We start from the raw sequence: 18,120 nt of genomic DNA, 5'->3' as shown, positions 1-18,120 counted from the left end.
GACAAATGTAAAGTATTGCCAATACATAGAAAGAAGGATCGTTTATTGTATGATTATATGATAGCGGAACAAACACTGGTAGTAGTTACTTCTGTAAAATATCTGGGAGTATGCGTGCGGAACGATTTGAAGTGGAATGATCATATAAAATTAATTGTTGGTAAGGCGGATACCAGGTTGAGATTCATTGGGAGAGTCCTTAGAAAATGTAGTCCATCAACAAAGGAGGTGGCTTACAAAACACTCGTTCGACCTATACTTGAGTATTGCTCATCAGTGTGGGATCCGTACTAGATCGGGTTGACGGAGGAGATAGAGAAGATCCAAAGAAGAGCGGCGCGTTTCGTCACAGAGTTATTTGGTAAGCGTGATAGCGTTACGGAGATGTTTAACAAACTCAAGTGGCAGACTCTGCAAGAGAGGCGCTCTGCATCGCGGTGTAGCTTGCTCGCCAGGTTTCGAGAGGGTGCGTCTCTGGATGAGGTATCGAATATATTGCTTCCCCCTACTTATACCTCCCGAGGAGATCACGAATGTAAAATTAGAGAGATTAGAGCGCGCACGGAGGTTTTCAGACAGTCGTTCTTCCCGCGAACCATACGCGACTGGAACAGGAAAGGGAGGTAATGACAGTGGCACGTAAAGTGCCCTCCGCCACACACCGTTGGGTGGCTTGCGGAGTATAAATGTACATGTAGATGTAGATGTAGATGAAAGATCGACTTCAATTTTCTGAGAAACATAGTGTAAAGACATTGTCTTCCCCGAAATTCGATAAATCTTTTTTCTTTTGTGCATTACCTTGTCATAGTACGTATTTATTATTTATTTAAACTATTTGTTAATACGTCACAATAATTTTTTCATTCATTTTCCTACTGTTTTATATTTTATATCGTACGACTACGAATGTTCTGGTTCTATATGCTTTGTAAATCTTTGATTAGGCTCGGAGAAGTACTGTGTCAGAGAGAGAGAGAGAGAGAGAGAGCGAACGACTATCGATAGAGAGCGTGCGAGTTGTTGTGGATCGTGGTCGGTTCGTGGGTGTAAAACGTTGCAAATTTCGGCGTGAAAGAGGGTGATACGCGGAGGAACAATTAGTTACAGTGCGTCCGCTGTGTTAATAGGAGATCGTGCATTATTAAGTGAACAGTAAAGCCTGAAAACTATATCGATTGTTTGCGGTGACGATTTTACAAACTGTGTGGACTTGTGACAATTAGCCATGAATCAGACACCATTGTCGTGTGGAGACACTAACTGTGATCTGATCAAGAAACATTTATTATATCGTCGAAACTGTCTTGAAGACGACGACGTAAATTGAACTGATGTTTAACGGACTGTTATAGTGATGAACCCATGTGACTGTTTTCGGGACTAGTGCACCAGGGGATACAACCCGTCGGCTTTGAACAATGACGTCACAAGTCGCCAGAGAGCATGTATTACAGAGATGAAAGAGCTGAGGAGAATGTTGAGAAACAAAGGAATGCGAGAGAGATAAACATTGATTTTGTCAAAAGCATAAGTGTTTTTTGACTTTTTTAAAAAAAAAAAATCTCACGAGATAGAATAAACTGATCCTACTTTATTAAGCAATATCTTGTCAAAAGCCGAGAAGCGATTGTTCTTTATGTTCTAGCTCCCTTCAGTACATAATAAGTGTTTTTTGACTCTAAAAAAAAATCTTACGAGATAGAATAAACTGATCCTACTTTATTAAACAGCTCCCTTCAGTACCTAATTAGTGTTTTTTGGCTTTTCAAAAAAAAAATCTCACGAGATAGAATAAACTGATCCTACTTTATTAAGCAATAGTGTTTTTTTGACTTTTTTTTAAAAAATCTCACGAGATGGAATAAACTGATCCTACTTTATTAAGCAATATCTTGTCAAAAGCCGAGAAGCGATTCTTCTTAGTGTTCTAGCTCCCTTCAGTACGTAATACGAGTTTTTTGGCTTTTTAAAAAAAAAATTTCACGAGGTAGAATAAACTGATCCTACTTTATTAAGCAGCTCCCTTCAGTACCTAATAAGTGTTTTTTGGCTGTTTTAAAAAAAAAAATCTCACGAGATAGAATAAACTGATCCTACTTTATTAAGCAATATCTTGAAACAAATAATTAGGTTAATTAAGTCACACGTTTAATGATGCACCCAATATCAAGCGATCGCTTTTAGATTTACATTCAATTATTTTATTCAATTATTTTAATGATAGTGCTTATTAGAACACAGAACTGCTTTATTATCTATGCCTCGAAGTGAAGACATTACGATCTATGACTAAGGAATGACGTCATTGTTCAAAGCCGACGGGTTGTATCCCCTGCTGCACTAGACCCCTGTTTTCCTGTGGCAACACAGTGAAAGAACTGTGCGAAGTATTAACATTAACCGGATATATATCGTAAATACTAAAGACATTGCATAATTCCGACCTACCCGCACCGTGTGATTAATAAACTTTTAATAATAAAATGTCGCGCGCGTAACGACAACGCACACACTGGAACTATTATTATCGCGCCAGTGCTACCAGCTGATCCAACTACAACGGAGACGTGGACCACCGCCGTAACTGGAATATTAATGAAACAGGAGAATCCATCATTATCTTCACGCCACGAACCAGGATTCACTTCACACATCGTGCGCGCGGACCACGGCTGACGTCATCGCACTGCCTGCAGTAACAGTTAAGACATTAAAAGAAAATTATTACGCTCTCTCTCATTTAAAAATTAAAGACAATTGCTGTTAAATTAACTATTTTAAAAATACTGTCACAACATCTCAATTTTGTTTAGTTACAATAAATATTATTTCCATTATTTCGTCTTGTTGACAGTGTTGTGAGCCCGCCAAAGTTCAATTAATAATTTTCTTTCAAAATTCTTCTCTAACATTTTGCTGCTCATTATAATTTTATTTTAATGTTTGTTTGTAACTTCTTTAGGAGGGAGTACATATTTTATTTTTTGTGTAGTAAAATTAGCTACCATAAAATTACGTATATTCCCAGCTGATGCTGTCCGCCATTACTGCTTGAAAACTGCACCTATTTTCTCATTGGCTGTCAGCTTCAAAACAAAATCTAGCAGATGCGCGATGTTTATGTAGGCCCCTACAATAATTTGTTTTTACTTTTGCAGGTTTACTGGAATTATATTGATTTTAATTGTTCATTTGGCCTCCGTTAAAGTGATTTATCGCATCTATGTAATAATTGTACTGAAGTACCTAATATATTTTTTTCTTTTTCGTCCATGACTAACAAGGGTAATCCGATTCCTTGTATAGGTCATGTTTTATTATTTAAAAGTTTTTTTTTTAGAAGTAGGGAACCAGTTTCTTTACAATAGGCACTGGCAGCTGCATCACTGGCGCCATGTATTGTTTACAGACGAGTCCCGCTTTCGTCTAACAAGGCGCGACGGACGTATACTTGTATGTGACCGTCGTGGTGAACGTTATAATGATGCAGCTGTCCAGGAAATTGGCAGATTTGGATGTGATCTGTTATGGTGAGGTGTGGCGTCACAATTGATGGCCGTGAGTACCTTCGGGTACTCAGAGGCCGAGTTAGTACTCAGAGGTACATCAACGAGATTCTACCGTGTCCTGCTATGCCCACTTCAGCCGTAATGGGTTCCAGATTATCCTCCTACAAGAGCGCTTTCAGCAACATTCGCCGTGGAAACGTCGCAGGACCTCGCGATTCGGACGTTTGACTGTCCTGCCCACAGTCCTATTGAGCATTTATAGGATATGCTGGGCAGCCAACTTCGGGCAAATCCTGTAGCACCTCATACTCTTGAACAACTTGCAGAGGTCCTTATTGAACAGTACACAAAAATTCTACTAGAAAATGTTCGCAAACTTGTCAGGAACCTGCCTCGAAGGTGTGAGACAGTAATATAGGAATATGGAGAACCTGTCAGATATTGAAATTGTTCTTTTTTTTGCCTTATATGACATAATTGAAGGAGTTTTCACTTTGGTTTACGATATTGCGTTGAAATTCTGGTCACAGCATCAGCATGTCGGTTGAGCACAGAACTACATTTCTTTTTAATAACGCTTTCATTTTCCAGTAAAAAGGTCTGTTTTGCTCCAAAATTCCTGAAAAAATAATGCAGGTGTTTAAAATGTTGTCATTCTAATTTTTTGAACAGTATATTAATCGAAGCTTACGGTAATCTGCATTGCTAATATTACAAAGAAAAAGAATGAAAAGAAGTTATGGCAGCAATTGATGGGCTAGATACGGAGGTCCACATTCATTTTACGGGATATATTCATAAATTTTACGCTTAAATTTAATATACATTGTTTTTCCTTTTTTTAATTTAGTTTCGGTTTCGCTTGGTGTCACAAACGTAATGATGTGTGCCGTTCGTAACGCATCAGTCATTGTTATTATTCTCATAGTGAGGTCGTAGATGAGTACGCAGTAATGCGTCTTGCGTCGCTAAGAGCATTTCTCCTGTTGTGTAGTCACAGTCGTTGCTGCTTTTGTGACTATGACCATCACTGGGTGGATGAGCTTGTTTATGGGTATGGTTGTGCGTCTAGGTCGTCACGTCTATTCTTTAGAACGTCTCTTCTGTATCTGCCAGGAAGTGTCTGGAGTGTTATCTGCAGTTTCTACTGTGAACGCGTCCTCGGCTAGGGTGCGTCAAGGCGGGCGGAGGATGCTTAGCAGCAGGTGTCGCTCAGAGGCGTTCTGTGTTTGATCTGGTCACATCCGCAAAGGGATCGGCTACACCTTCCGCCACCGTTATTACATACAAAAATTATGTTTTTATGACTGTGGCCGAACTCGTGCCGGGGTACGTTGTTGTACAGGTCATATGAGCTTTTGTCTTTTGCTTAATCTGTCAATCGTGGAGAGGAATTCCGTCTTATGCAAGGCACAGTTTTATAGTTTTGTTTTCACCCAGACATGTTTCGGCACTTTTTGTGTTATCTTCAGTTTTTTTTAATGAAAAACTCTTGCTGCATTGTCGCCTCCCGTGTGTGTTATATGAACCTTTGGCACAAATGTATTTACATTTATAAGAGGAGTGATTATTTAGTGTCAAATGTTTTACATTAATTTGCATGCAGAACAGACGTGACACGTATATCACTGAGTTGAGACTGTATGTCTAAAGATTTTGGCATTTATTCCAATCAAAAACGGTTCAAACGGCTCTGAGCACTAAGGGACTTAACATCTGAGGTCATCAGTCCCCTTGAACTACGTAAACCTAACTAACCTAAGGACGTCACACACATCCATGCCCGAGGCGGGATTCGAACCTGCGGCCGTAGCGATCGCCCGGTTCCAGACTGAAGCGCTAGAACCGCTCGGCCATCTCGGCCGGCATTTATTCCAATCTTCTGTGACGTGGTGACATAGTATCCTTACACTGTGATAGATATTAAAAACAATCATAGATTGCACAATGCTCTTTATTGGTTAAAAAAACGCGTTTCACCCCGGTGGCGCTTTTTTGGGTTATCTGGCGCGCTGTGGGTCATCATCCACAGCAGCGTAGGGTAACTGCGTATACACCCCAGAACGAGAGTGACAGGAAGTTTCATGTGATACACTGTGTGAGCGCGGATCGGACCTCGGGACTTCGTTATGGGGCCATGTTTACAGAGTATATATACATTTGTTTACATACCCCATGCGAAGCTATTACTTTTGTATGCCGATAGCTCTAAATCTAAAGCAGAATCTACAGCCAGTCATCTGCAAACAACGAAATGTTTTTTTATTTTCCTATTTATTGTTCATTTTCGACTCGGAATTGCTATATGCAGGCTTATTTAGAGTACTACTTCCGGATTTTGACATTTTGGTGTTTTTCCATTGTTTGTGTTAACACGCTTATTTTTTTTTTTTTAGATGTTGTGGCTACACAAGCATTTTGTATTATTTGTATTAGCCAAGAACAGCGTTTCTGCCACCATTTCACGTGTTGTTATGCCTGTGTGATGTTCGTTTGCTTCGTGGTGTGTTTGTTCGGTATATGGGGCGCCAATTCAGTGTGTTGTTAACGTCTTTGAAGTTTAGCGAGTATTTATGTGGGGGAGAGAGAGAGAGTCATCGGCAGACAGGTAGAGTGAGCAATGTGTGATGTGGGAAACAGAATTTGATCTTAGAGAGTGACCATGTGCAGTTTTTGGAGGGGATTTACTTATACAGTTCTTCTAACGTGGCAAAGGATGTTTTATTGCATAGTGATGTGTATTGGTTTGGTACTTTCTTTCCCTGAGACACTGGTTTTTGGATGTGATAATTTTTCCCTATTGCTAATTTTTGGTATATTCTGTTACTAGTTTTAAAAATGTTTTAACCAGTTTCTATATTTGTGTGTGATGGGGTGATCAGTAAATGTTAAGTGAGAGTTATTACTTTTTAGTGCCCTGGTATGATCTGTATGCCTGGCTCTAAAATTCCTGCGTATTTGACAACAGAATGACAGTAGTTGCAAGTTAATTAATACACATGAGATTGGCTGCATTTGTCAGTGATTGCTGGTATGTCTTCCAAGTTTGTTCTGTATTGCGTTGTTGGTTCGGTATGCTATGTTGAGTCCTTGTCTCTATAGTATACTGCCCACCCTGTGTGTGACTTTGTCTTTAAACTCACTATGCTCAATTTTGTTGCTTACTCACTGCTGATCTGTTGTGACTTGTACTGCATCCTGATCATCTGCTGTCTGTTTGTATACTTTGTCGTTTATTTTATTTATTGTCGTTGCACCATACCCACAGTCATGTGGAATTGGTTTTGTTGTGTTTTATTCTTCAAGTTAGTTCATAGGTGTTCTGTTCGGTCCGTGTAGTAAATACCTAAACTGGATTCGTTATGGGGTGACTGGACTCATTAAGAATGGTTGTGCTCGCGATTTTTTACATTTCCTATAAACAGTGAATTCATGTCTGTTGTTCCCTTTATGCATGGCGAGGTCGAAGAAATTGAGTTTTTCTTCTGTTTCTCTTTCAACGGTGAACTGTGGGTGGATAGTACCTACGGCATCATGAAGTTCTTCTATAGAAGAACATGATTCATCTGTTACGCAGATTATATCGCCTACATATCAGTAGCAACATTTTATGTTGTACTGCTTCAGTTTAGCAGTTTTATCGAAGTTTTGATTTTATGTGCCAGTGATGAGTATGTCAGCAGAGGTGACTGATTGGGGATCTCATAGGTAGTCCTTCTTGTTGAGAGTTAAAACTTGTTTTGAATGTGAAGTAGTTTTCTTCTCTGATGAGACTGAGTATGGCTGATATTTCTTGCAAGTTCGTTGCGGGCATGTTTCCTTGTAGTTGCAAATTTTTTTCTATGTAAACCGAAAAATAGAGCAAAGAAAAGGGCAGGTGCGAGTAGAGCTCGCACCCCGGTCTTTCCGTACAAGATAATCTTGACGATTTTCCCGTGTTATCGATATCGATACTGGCAATATATCAGTCCAGGGTATACCAAGCCTTTCGAGAATGTGTTCATTTCGACTTTTACGTTTAATTTTTAGGTGATTTCTCATTCGTCCCTCTCGCTCTCGTCCATTTTGCGTTTATTGGTAAGATCTGATGAAAGTCTCCAGAGAAGAAACGATACAGTTGGCCATAGGGATATTATTGTTAAGCAAATGGCGAATTGTTCTGTGCAATGTTTCAACGGATATTTTATTTCGTGTTGGAACCTTTTTCCAAACAACGGAAGTGCAGTCGTGAGTCTTACTTCGTTCTGAAGCATTACAGATACTGTACCTGTAATAAGTAAAGACTGTCAGGGATTGTTCGTAAGTACAATGAGCATCCACTACATGGCAAAGGCGGCGTTTTCACAGCGACAGAGAACTTCACTCTATCGTAGCACAGCTAATTAGCACAAAAAATTTGTAAATTACACACATAAGGCTTCCTAGGGAATCACTCTACCGATTACTGTAAACCAGATGTACATTCCTACATTATTTTCTTAGATTTCTAACAGATTTCGAATGCAAAGTAAGCTTGTAATCGCAAAAATGTGTTTTATGTCATATAATTACAATTGAACAATTGTAGGATTTTATTCCTTTACTTCTAGTGAGAAACCTGGCTTCTTGTCATGTTTCATGATTCTAGGACAATGGAAAATACACTACAGGTTTTGATGAATGAGTTTGCCAGTTTCGAAAAACGGCCGTATTATTTTACTGCATTGACTTAGAAGATTAAATTTTTAACACCTCCAATGGACCATAGACCTTAGTTTAAGACATAAATTTCAACTTGGTACTTCAAACTGTTCCTGAGAAAACGGATGTTGACAGTCGCACAGACAGAGAGACACACGGACAACGAAGTGATCCTATTTGAGTTCACTTGTTACCAACTGAATCACGGAACCCTACAAACGTTCTGCTGTTTGCAGATGACAAGCTGCATATTGTATTGTAGATTTAAAGTTACCGGTATACACAACCAACAGTTTCATATGAGGTATATTTACAAATTTTCATATGCAATTTATTTCCAAATTTACAATAAAACCGAAATCTTTAGACACATAGTAAACCAAAAACATAGACAGCCTCATCTCAGTGATACGCGTCTAAACTCTCTCCTGTCTGCAAACTAATGTAAAATTATTCACACTAAATATTTGCTTCTTTTACAAAAGCAAATACTTCTGTGTCAAACCTTTATATAGCCCACACAAGAGGTTGAAATGTAACAACAGCTTTCTAGAAAGGAAATAAATGAATAAAGCAAATGAACACAAAAAGTGCTGAAACAAAACTAAAAAACTGTTTATTGCATAAGGAGGAATTCCTTCCCAGTTTTTATTAGCAAGTACGAAAATAAGAACTGCAGCGTCCACAAGACGATTATTGTGTCAAGCGTGTACTTTAAGTGTGTCTGTTTTTCCAGATACACGCCTAGGTATTTTGTATTGTGTCAGTAGCTCGTTCCAGATATGGAGTGCTATGTCTCTCACGTCTGGCCGTCTTTCCTGGGTCAGCTTACGGTGTCTGAATAGCACTTACTGTGTCTTGTTGGGATATTCCTGTTTTCAACACTGTCTCACCCACACCTCCCGAGTATCTCAAGGTGTTTGACAGGCTATATTTTTGCCCGAAACGGACCGAAGACGGCGAGTACCATAAATCTGTGTCCTCTACCTAGTTTCTCGTAAGAGCTGGCGGTTTCTGGAACGTCAGCGCTAAACAAACTGTTACACCTGTTGGCGGTCTGAAGTTGTCTGAGGTGGCACGGATTAGGTGCGGTACACACTGAGACGATGCAATATGCGATTCGACATGCTGCAATAGCGGCCGCGCGATCTGACACTAATCGGCGAGACACTCGTGTTCCTACTTGCATGATGTGATATGCGATATGTGGGGGCGACAAGCACCAAGACAACACCAATTATGTTTTTGTTTCAGTTTCATCAGTTTCAGTAGTAGTCATGAGCTATTCCGAGAGGCCGTTTTGTGGCTTATCGTTATTTAAACCTCAAGAAACTGAAAAAAAATTGTTCAAATGGCTCTGAGCACTATGGGACTTAACTGCTACGGTCATCAGTCCCCTATAACTTAGAACTACTTAAACCTAACTAACCTAAGGACGTCACACACATCCATGCCCGAGGCAGGATTCGAACCTGCGACCGTAGCGCCTAGAACCGCTCGGCGTCTGGATGCACTTGTACGATGCTATAAATACTAAACATTGTTCAGTTGTGGGTTCCCGTGAGTTCTCCCAACTGGACACGAATTCCAAGAAATGAGTCCACACAGTTTCCTCTTATTTGAGCAACCATTAACAGCTACTCTCACAAATCAGGTCTACTCACCTCTAGTATAATCTTATACCATCAGAATCCTCTAAGAGAGCTTGATAGTGACATTGATTTCGACATACTAATAATAAGTGTATGTGTTGTACTAAGCTGGTAACTGTTAAGACATTTAAGGTCTCGTATTAATATGACCGTGTCTTTAAATGATGATAATTAAAAATGGGTATTCAGAATATTTAGAGAAAAATGCCCCAAAACTGTAACAAATAGACCCCAAACTGTAAATATCAGTACAAGGCAGCAATGTGTAGGAGTGCTGGCTGCAAATACCACTGGGCACAATACTCTGCTGAAAACTGCAAAACACAAATTCTAAAATGATTACTGCACATCCATTGTGGTGCCAAATATCTGACATAATTTTTGGTTAAAATTTATATTAGTTAAGATAATTCCACCTGACCTGACATTCGTACATTACACAACATCCCTAAAGAAGTGTGGAGGGAGAGAGGTGGCAAATTTTCGGGTCATAAAATATGTTAATTTAATTGCACAGATATAAATAAGGCCATTTTGTGTCATAAATCATGGTAATTGGGATCGGGCTAAGAGCATTCTGTCATAAATTTTATCTGTGTACCCATAACCAAAGTAGTTTGTTTATATTATTATATTAATTGTTTATATTAGGGTCATAAATTACACCAGTTTACGTAAGGAGCCAAGACCAAGTGACCAGTTTTTTGTACAGGACAACAATGGGCACATTGTCCTGAACAATGGGCACATTGTCCTGAAAATATGTGCTCTACTACACGTATAAGGGCACGACACAGCCGTCGAAATTTCAGTTGACTGATGACACTGGATTGTACAACTTTGCCCTTGTTTTCAATGATACTTCACCAGCCATAGAAACATTACAAGGATGGATGTAGGTGCGGCTTATGTATCGGAAATAGGACAATTCGTCCCGGGGTAAATCGCTGCACAACAATATTTCAATATTTAGCGTTATTTTTATGTTGTTTTGGTAATAAAAACTGGCTAATTTGCCTGGATTTATTTAGTTATGAGATGAAGCACTTATATATGCTTAAATATGGTCCAGTGGACAGCACTTTGGAATGGCATGGTCCATATCTTTTTCCCAGACAATGAGAAAGCTGTTGAAGAACAAATAACACATGTATTCAAAATAAAACACTGTGGCACGTAAAATACAATTTCTGATATTCTACACGTCAGTCTGAGTTTCACACATATGCTTTACATTAGATGTTTTTGTTTATAACCCAGAAATATGATTAATTTCGTGTTGAGCAAAGATCTAAACTAAGTAAAGAAAATACTTGACAAGTGCAACATGTTAATAACAGCAAAATACTTTTACCTTAACAATAAAGCAATTTAAAGATATTTATCACTGGTTGTGTTATTGCCCAACAACCATCAATGGCAAAGAGTTCATAACATCCAGCATGAATAAAATAAGATTCAAGTTGTCTAGCCAGGCATTCTACCACTACACTAAAAACTGCAGAGAGAAGATATATGAAGATAATTTAAGCTAAAATCTTTGACATGGCCACAATAGTTTTAATGTAATCAGTATCTACATCAAAGTTAACGTTAAAAGCCAGAGTAAATGTCCATAGATTACCAAGTGCGAAATAATGCGGTTCAGAACTGAAACCAATTACCTCCGCAAGCAAAAAGACATTCTAAACTGCATCTTGAACTCAATAATTAGATGTGTCCTACACACTTCTTCAAACCTTATGGAACATCAATAGACAGATAAGCGAACAACAGCTAATCATCTACACAAGACATGAAAAGAAAGTTCATCTACGTCAGAATTACTACATTGTTCTAATGAAACCCTCAACACTTCAAGTCTTGAATTCTACGATATATTAATAAACTCAACCATCATTTTCTTTCAAAACGGAGAACTTTATTTACTGAATAAAGTTCTCAAACATAACACTGCACCTAAACCCAATGACAAGAAAATAAAGAAAGTTGCTAGTGCCACAGCTAACCTAAGCCAAAGTGAGTAAAATACTGTGATGAGCTCAGTAGCAAAAAAGAAAAAAAATCAATAAATCTATAATCAACAAATAACTCTGGGAAAACTGATTAATAATACCCGTTGGCGTAAATAAAAAAAACTTACAGGTAGTAAAGACCTTGTTGTAAAGGCAGATGAATGTACCACTGCATTAGTCATGAATGAAGAAGATTACAGCATTAAACTCTTACTGCTCCTTCTGGAAACTAATATATAAGGTCTGGACACTGAACTCACATCTAAATATCAAGCTCAGTTTAGGAAATAAATTAAGAGTACCAGCCACCATTTACCATTTGCTGATGGCCAAGATAGCAAATCACGAAACCCTTAACACCTAAACTAAGATTTCAGCCAAAAATTCATAAACCTTAGTGTCCAATACATCCCACTGCTAATTCAAGGAACAATGCTGGATATTGCTTCTGTACGTAGCTTAAACATTTCTCAGAAATTTTACACCTATGGAAACAACTTATATATCAGAAATCCCCGAGAGGATATTAACGACAGCACTAACGTGCACAAACCAGACAATGTCCGATTTCCATCCTTAAGCAGTGTAAACCTGTACACAAATTTATGGTCTATGGAAATAATTAGGTGCAATTTACCAAGAAACGAATAACTTATCCAGATAGACTTACGTTTACTCTTAGAAATATAAGAATCGATTATACTGCAAAACTATATCTTAATCAACAAGAAAAATGTGTATACAGTCAGACGATTTAAAAAATGGAAAGCATTGTGGCAGTCCGTTTATCTGATATTTACATTATCCATCTGAAAAACAAATTTTTCAGTGCCAATACCCTTTTAAAAGCTAAACTGATTTATTAGCAAATGTATGTTGAGGGCACAATCGTCATGTTCAATAATAAAGCAAATGAATTAGAATCATTTCCAAATACCATGAGTAATACGCCACCACATCAAATTCACCGTTGCACTTGAGACAGCTGAAGGTATCAATTTTCTTGATCTTAGAATAAAAACGTTGAGTCAAAATCACGCTTTTAAAATTCATAGTAAACCAACCGTTACAGGTCTAATTATAAATAGTTTTTCATGCCACTGTATAGTAATAAATTGTACTGTATTTCAGACCGATGTTGAATTGTATACATGAAACTCACCTTAGTAAATCTGCTAAAAAACTTTATCAGAGCGTTTCAGCAGTATTAACATATTTCTCGGTGATTGTCTACAGAAGATGGGTGGTTTGAGGTGTCGCAGCTGATTGTATGAAGATGTAGAAAGGCGTGGTTAGAATTGCAGCTCTCCTTAAAAGAAAGTAAATCTAAAATAATGGTTAGGTATAGATGAAGATTTCCGCAGTATCCAACCATTAGTACTGAAACTTGATTCAGAAATTTAGTTGTAATAGTACTTGGAAGTGGTATGGTTAATTTTTGAATGACATGATCAGTTAATCGCAAATAACCCCCGTGTCTTGTTGATTTTGACGAGTAAATATTAAACAACAGACTTTTTCACTAAGTATGCCGGATTTTGCGAAGATTATGATGATGAAGACTCCCGTTTTCGATCTTACTTCATAAAACGAATGATTTTAAGATCGTCCTATCGAAATAATAGCAGTATCTTGTCTCTCGATTAAAACTGAGAATAACTATTATATTTTATCTGTAATGTTTCTGATTTCACGTGAACACTATCTGAAGCAGAAAATATTTACTGCACATTTCAAAAACTAGTTAGGTAACTCATGTGAAGTATTGACACAGAGAAGTGACAACTAGACCGCTATCTACGATTCTGAAATTTCGTCAGCTGTTTGTGAAACGTTTTATTATGGTAGGTAAAGCAATTTTGCTATTGTGATAAGGATCCAAAAACATAAGGTACATAAGATGTAACGAATTCCAGATAGGGACTTACGTACTAATCAGTGAAAAAGGTTTGTGAAACCGCATTAATTCTTCGAGGAAAATATAGTTACCAGCAGACTTACTTGACTGCCCAGCAGTGATCAATTATTTTATACCACATATAAAATCAAATGTGTGTGCTGTACTTTTTCATGTCATGTAACGCAGAAGCACAAGTTATTTTAATTTCTTGTGCCTAACACTCAGACATTTCTTAAAAATTGATTAATCTATTAACATAATTTTGGATGATTAGTTAATATGTAATGAACTTCAACGTGGGGAAATAACTTGAGCGGTGGCAGTCAGAGATATGTCATGTACATATTTGAACACTATACTTGCCGTAGGATAAAGAAACACTGCATCTGGCTATGCAATTATAAACTTTGGTTTTATTGATTTGTTTATTTCGAATAAATTTCAGTCACAGAAAGCACTGAATACCGTTGTTTAGTTCAAGTAATTCATTACAGTTCGACACTCTTTTTGAACTTCTTCCTTGATTATAAGTACAATGGAGGATTCCAATGGGAAAGGAGTCCCTGTCCATTTGCAGTTTTCGGTTTTTTACAAACATCTGAGAAATATAATCTTACAGAAGTTGTTTAATAAACGCCCATATTTATGAATGATTATTAACTGGAGAAAATTTTAATGACTGGAATGTGATGCAACTTTCAAACCACACTGTTCACACTTTTCGAACGTTTTTGCACGCTACAGAGATCACACAAGAATTACATCAAAGGTGAGACAGGAGTATAGTATGAACGAAAGAGAAGAAGCTGCTGAGAGACGGCTCCTTCTTCTTAGCCCAGTTCTGATTGTCCTACGCTACTTGCTCATGCACAATACACACCACAGCGACGAACACTTTCACACTATTGATGCTCTAACACAGTCACAGTTTGAAATCAGATGCACATTAGTGCCACTGCCACACGTAAGCTCGTAATTCCCAGACAAGAAATAAAATTTGCCTACCTCTTTTCGCGAGTGTTTATTTTTCCACATCTCTTCTCCACTGTGTCATTATTTTCAAAACTTATGCAGTTTACTATCAATTAATATCACAGACAAAGCAATGCAGAGTCACTAAATATAGCATCTGTCTCACACATACGTGTTGCTACCCATTTTTGCTAGGAAACAGTGTGTGCGAAATTTAGACAAAGGAACTGAATGGTGAACCACACATTGTATACATTCTCGTGCTACCTGAAGGCTAGGAAGTCCTCGCCACCATTTTCAGTGAGAATATGGCACAAAATTAGCTTCGTCGAAAAGAGCTCTCAATAGCCAACATTTCGTACCTTGAAAAATTGCTTTTTCTTACGCTGCTGAGGTTTTAAGATACTAAAATAACCTTCTCGACGCTGCAAGGGTGAACAATGAAAAAGGAAAGAAACAATAACATTGTAGGTTACTTTCCGTGCTTAGGAACATAAGTTTTCACATTTTAGGCTGTTAAAAACCACTTAGACTGTTTCTTTCAAATGTACCAACTTTTGTCATTTTAAGAACAACGAAACGAAAGATTTACAGTTAACGAATTAACTTCTTGTTTATAAATTATCGTAAAAGAATACAATTGTCTACTTTCCATTCACAGTAAAGAAATGCTCAAAATGCTTTTTGCTTCATTCTCAGTACAGTATAACTCTTCTTAGTGCACTTCAGGTATTCCTAAATGTCTATGGAGCCACGGGCATGTTTCCAAAAATATAGCCCATAGCCTAAAATTTTTTTTTTTTTTTTTTTTTTGCAGGACATGTAATTTTGATGTGTCCCTAAATAGTTGTTCAAATAAGTTCAGTCTATTTCCTGCTCACCTGAGCCATCATCCAGTAGAAATTTTATTCGCAGTATGTCAGACTAGGAAGCAAAATGAGCCATAACCAACATAATTTCTCAACAAAACCTATATTTAAATAAAATCCATAGTTCTTTTTTAAAAAATGGAAAAAAGACATTTATTGAAAAAAGAAAATGCAAGTAAAAGTCTCTTCCTCACGATAACATAAAAACCAGTTGTGAAGCACATCCATTTTTCTACGAAATTTGTTTCTCGTGCTTTAAGATTTGCTCGAAGCTTTGAAATCATGAAGAGTATATTTATAACGTGACACTATACTCTGATATTGCTGAATTTGTGCAAAATACCAAGGCAAGTGCGTTGTGCTGTTGATCATGTTCGAACGACATCTTCTCGTTCGATATTCAGACTTTCTCCTCTTTCCCTCCACTTCCCAGCAGTTCAAGATTCGTATGTCAGGGCCCAAAAGTGACTCGTATAACGACATAGACAAAGCACATTCACTGACAGATACCGCAGTAGGCGTTAGGACGCGGTTCCAGTACCCCTGTCGGTGGCCTCAACTACGGTGCATGGCAGAGGTAGGGTTCGTTACATCACTTCAGATCATCAAGCTGATAGTGACAACGCCTGCAGTGATCGTGCAAACTTGCCGAGACCTGTGAAAGTATTTGTATGGAGTGTAGCCATGTATGGAAGTGAAACATGGACGGTAAATAGCTTGGACAAGAAGAGAATAGCAGCTTTCGAAATGTGGTGCTACAGAAGAATGCTGAAGATTAGATGGGTAGATCACATAACTAATGAGGAGGTATTGAATAGAATTGGGGAGAAGAGGAGTTTGTGGCACAACTTGACGAGAAGAAGGGACCAGTTGGTAGGACATGTTCTGAGGTATCAAGGGATCACAAATTTAGCACTGGAGGGCAGCGTGGAGGGTAAAAATCGTAGAGAGTGACCAAGAGATGAATACACTAAGCAGATTCAGAAGGATGTAGGTCGCTGTAGGTACTGGGAGATGAAGGAGCTTGCACAGGATAGATTGGCATGGAGAGCTGCATCAAACCAGTCTCAGGACTGAAGACCACAATAACAACAACCTGTGGATTGGATGCGTACCCTGTTACTACAGTGGAGGGCTTCAGTACTGAGTGTAACGTCTTGGCTTTGGCTCTCTGGACGTTTTGGTGAGATTACCTTGTTCAGTTTTGGGATGCAGTGACTCTTGACTCGGCGTGGCCAGGTTATGAACTGTTTTCACTGGGTGTACTGCGACTATGCTGAATAAATCAAGGTATTAGTCAAATTATATGTCGAATGTGAGGTTCACCAATCAGTCCGTTCTTAGAGGTTCACTTACAACACCAGAAAAAGTCCGGCACACAGAATTCGAGGAATAGGTCTGGTACCACAGAACTATTTCCAGCGCACAATCGCTTGCTGCAGTTCAGCTTTCTCCACTTTCGACGGTGCTCAATGCTGTCGTGCTCACTTCCGTCGAGTTTGCTCGGATGCACTGCATGCCGGCGCTGCAGAGCTTCAAGCAGCGGTGCGGCCAGGACTCGATGAGCTTGAGCACGTTGGGCCCCGGGCTGAGAGTGCTGGCCACCTGATTGTGCGCCAGTAGCCGGTACTCGCTGTCCAGCTTGCCCAGAGACACGCCCAGCTCTAGCAGCAGCTGCAGCGAGTGCGCCATCGCCTCCGTCGCATTGTGGTGCACGAAGTTGCCCATGAAGGTGACGGCCAGGTTGCAGCGCAGCACCCACTCCCTGTCGTAGTTGTTGGTGGCGCCCCAGCCGCGGCCCTCGTAGATGTTGCCCTCCACGTCTATGAGGAAGTTGTACGAGATGTCGGGCTGCCCCCACTTGGCGTAGTGCTCGTCGCGGTATGCGCGCAGGAGGACGAAACACTCCTCTTCGCCTCTGCAGGCCGTGCCCGCCGTGTGTCCGACGACCACATACGGTATCGGATGGTGCAGAGGGATCCTGAAATTGGGCGGCACGCCACTGCTCCACACGGACCTGGGAACGATACGCTGTCCGTTCTTCAGCACCAGTTCAGGGTTCGGCGGAGGCACTGCAATCAAATAAACATGTGTTGTGTGACGTCTGAGGGGCTCCTGCTGTGAGCGAAACAAAATACACTATTTACACAGATGTCACAGTCATTAGATAGCGATATGCGCACATACAGATGTCCATAGTGTCGCGTACACAAGGTGTGAAAGGGTCATTCACTGGCGGAGCTGCCGTTTCTACCCTAGTGATTCATGTGAAAATGAGTCCAACATGATAGGGCCGCACCAAGAGTATTAACAAACTTTGAGCATGGAATGGTAGTTGGAATTAGACGCATGGCACATTCCGTTTTGGAAAGTGTTTGGGAATTTAATATTCCGAGATCCACGGGCTCAAGAGTGTGACGAAAATTACGTCTCACCATGGATAGCGAAGTCGCCAACGACCTTCACTTAACGACCGGGAGCAGCTGCGTTTGCTTATACAGGGTGAAAAGTATTTAAACC

At 39.2% G+C, this 18,120-nt stretch overlaps 1 protein-coding gene across 3 annotated transcripts in view; it reads right to left on the bottom strand.

Moving 5' to 3' along the window:
* Positions 1 to 18,120, bottom strand: part of LOC124794808 (peptidoglycan-recognition protein LA-like) — a 197,575-nt gene that overhangs the window by 13,850 nt on the left and 165,605 nt on the right. Inside the window, exon 3 of one of the 3 annotated variants that reach the window (XR_007016612.1) lies at positions 16,794 to 17,672. The exons of 1 other annotated variant lie outside the window; for it this stretch is intronic. Coding sequence is in view for 1 of the 2 variants with exons in the window: in XM_047258467.1 (XP_047114423.1) it covers positions 17,044 to 17,672 (629 nt within the window). In the remaining variant the exon portion in view is untranslated. Of the gene's footprint in view, positions 1 to 16,574; positions 17,673 to 18,120 lie in introns of those variants that run through there. One more of the 3 variants, XM_047258467.1, reaches the window with a different exon arrangement.

This window comes from Schistocerca piceifrons, chromosome 4 (assembly GCF_021461385.2).
Source record: "Schistocerca piceifrons isolate TAMUIC-IGC-003096 chromosome 4, iqSchPice1.1, whole genome shotgun sequence".
In the NCBI taxonomy this organism is placed as follows: domain Eukaryota; kingdom Metazoa; phylum Arthropoda; class Insecta; order Orthoptera; family Acrididae; genus Schistocerca; species Schistocerca piceifrons.
Note: the sequence above shows the minus strand (reverse complement) of the source record. Positions and strands in the feature narration are given on the sequence as shown.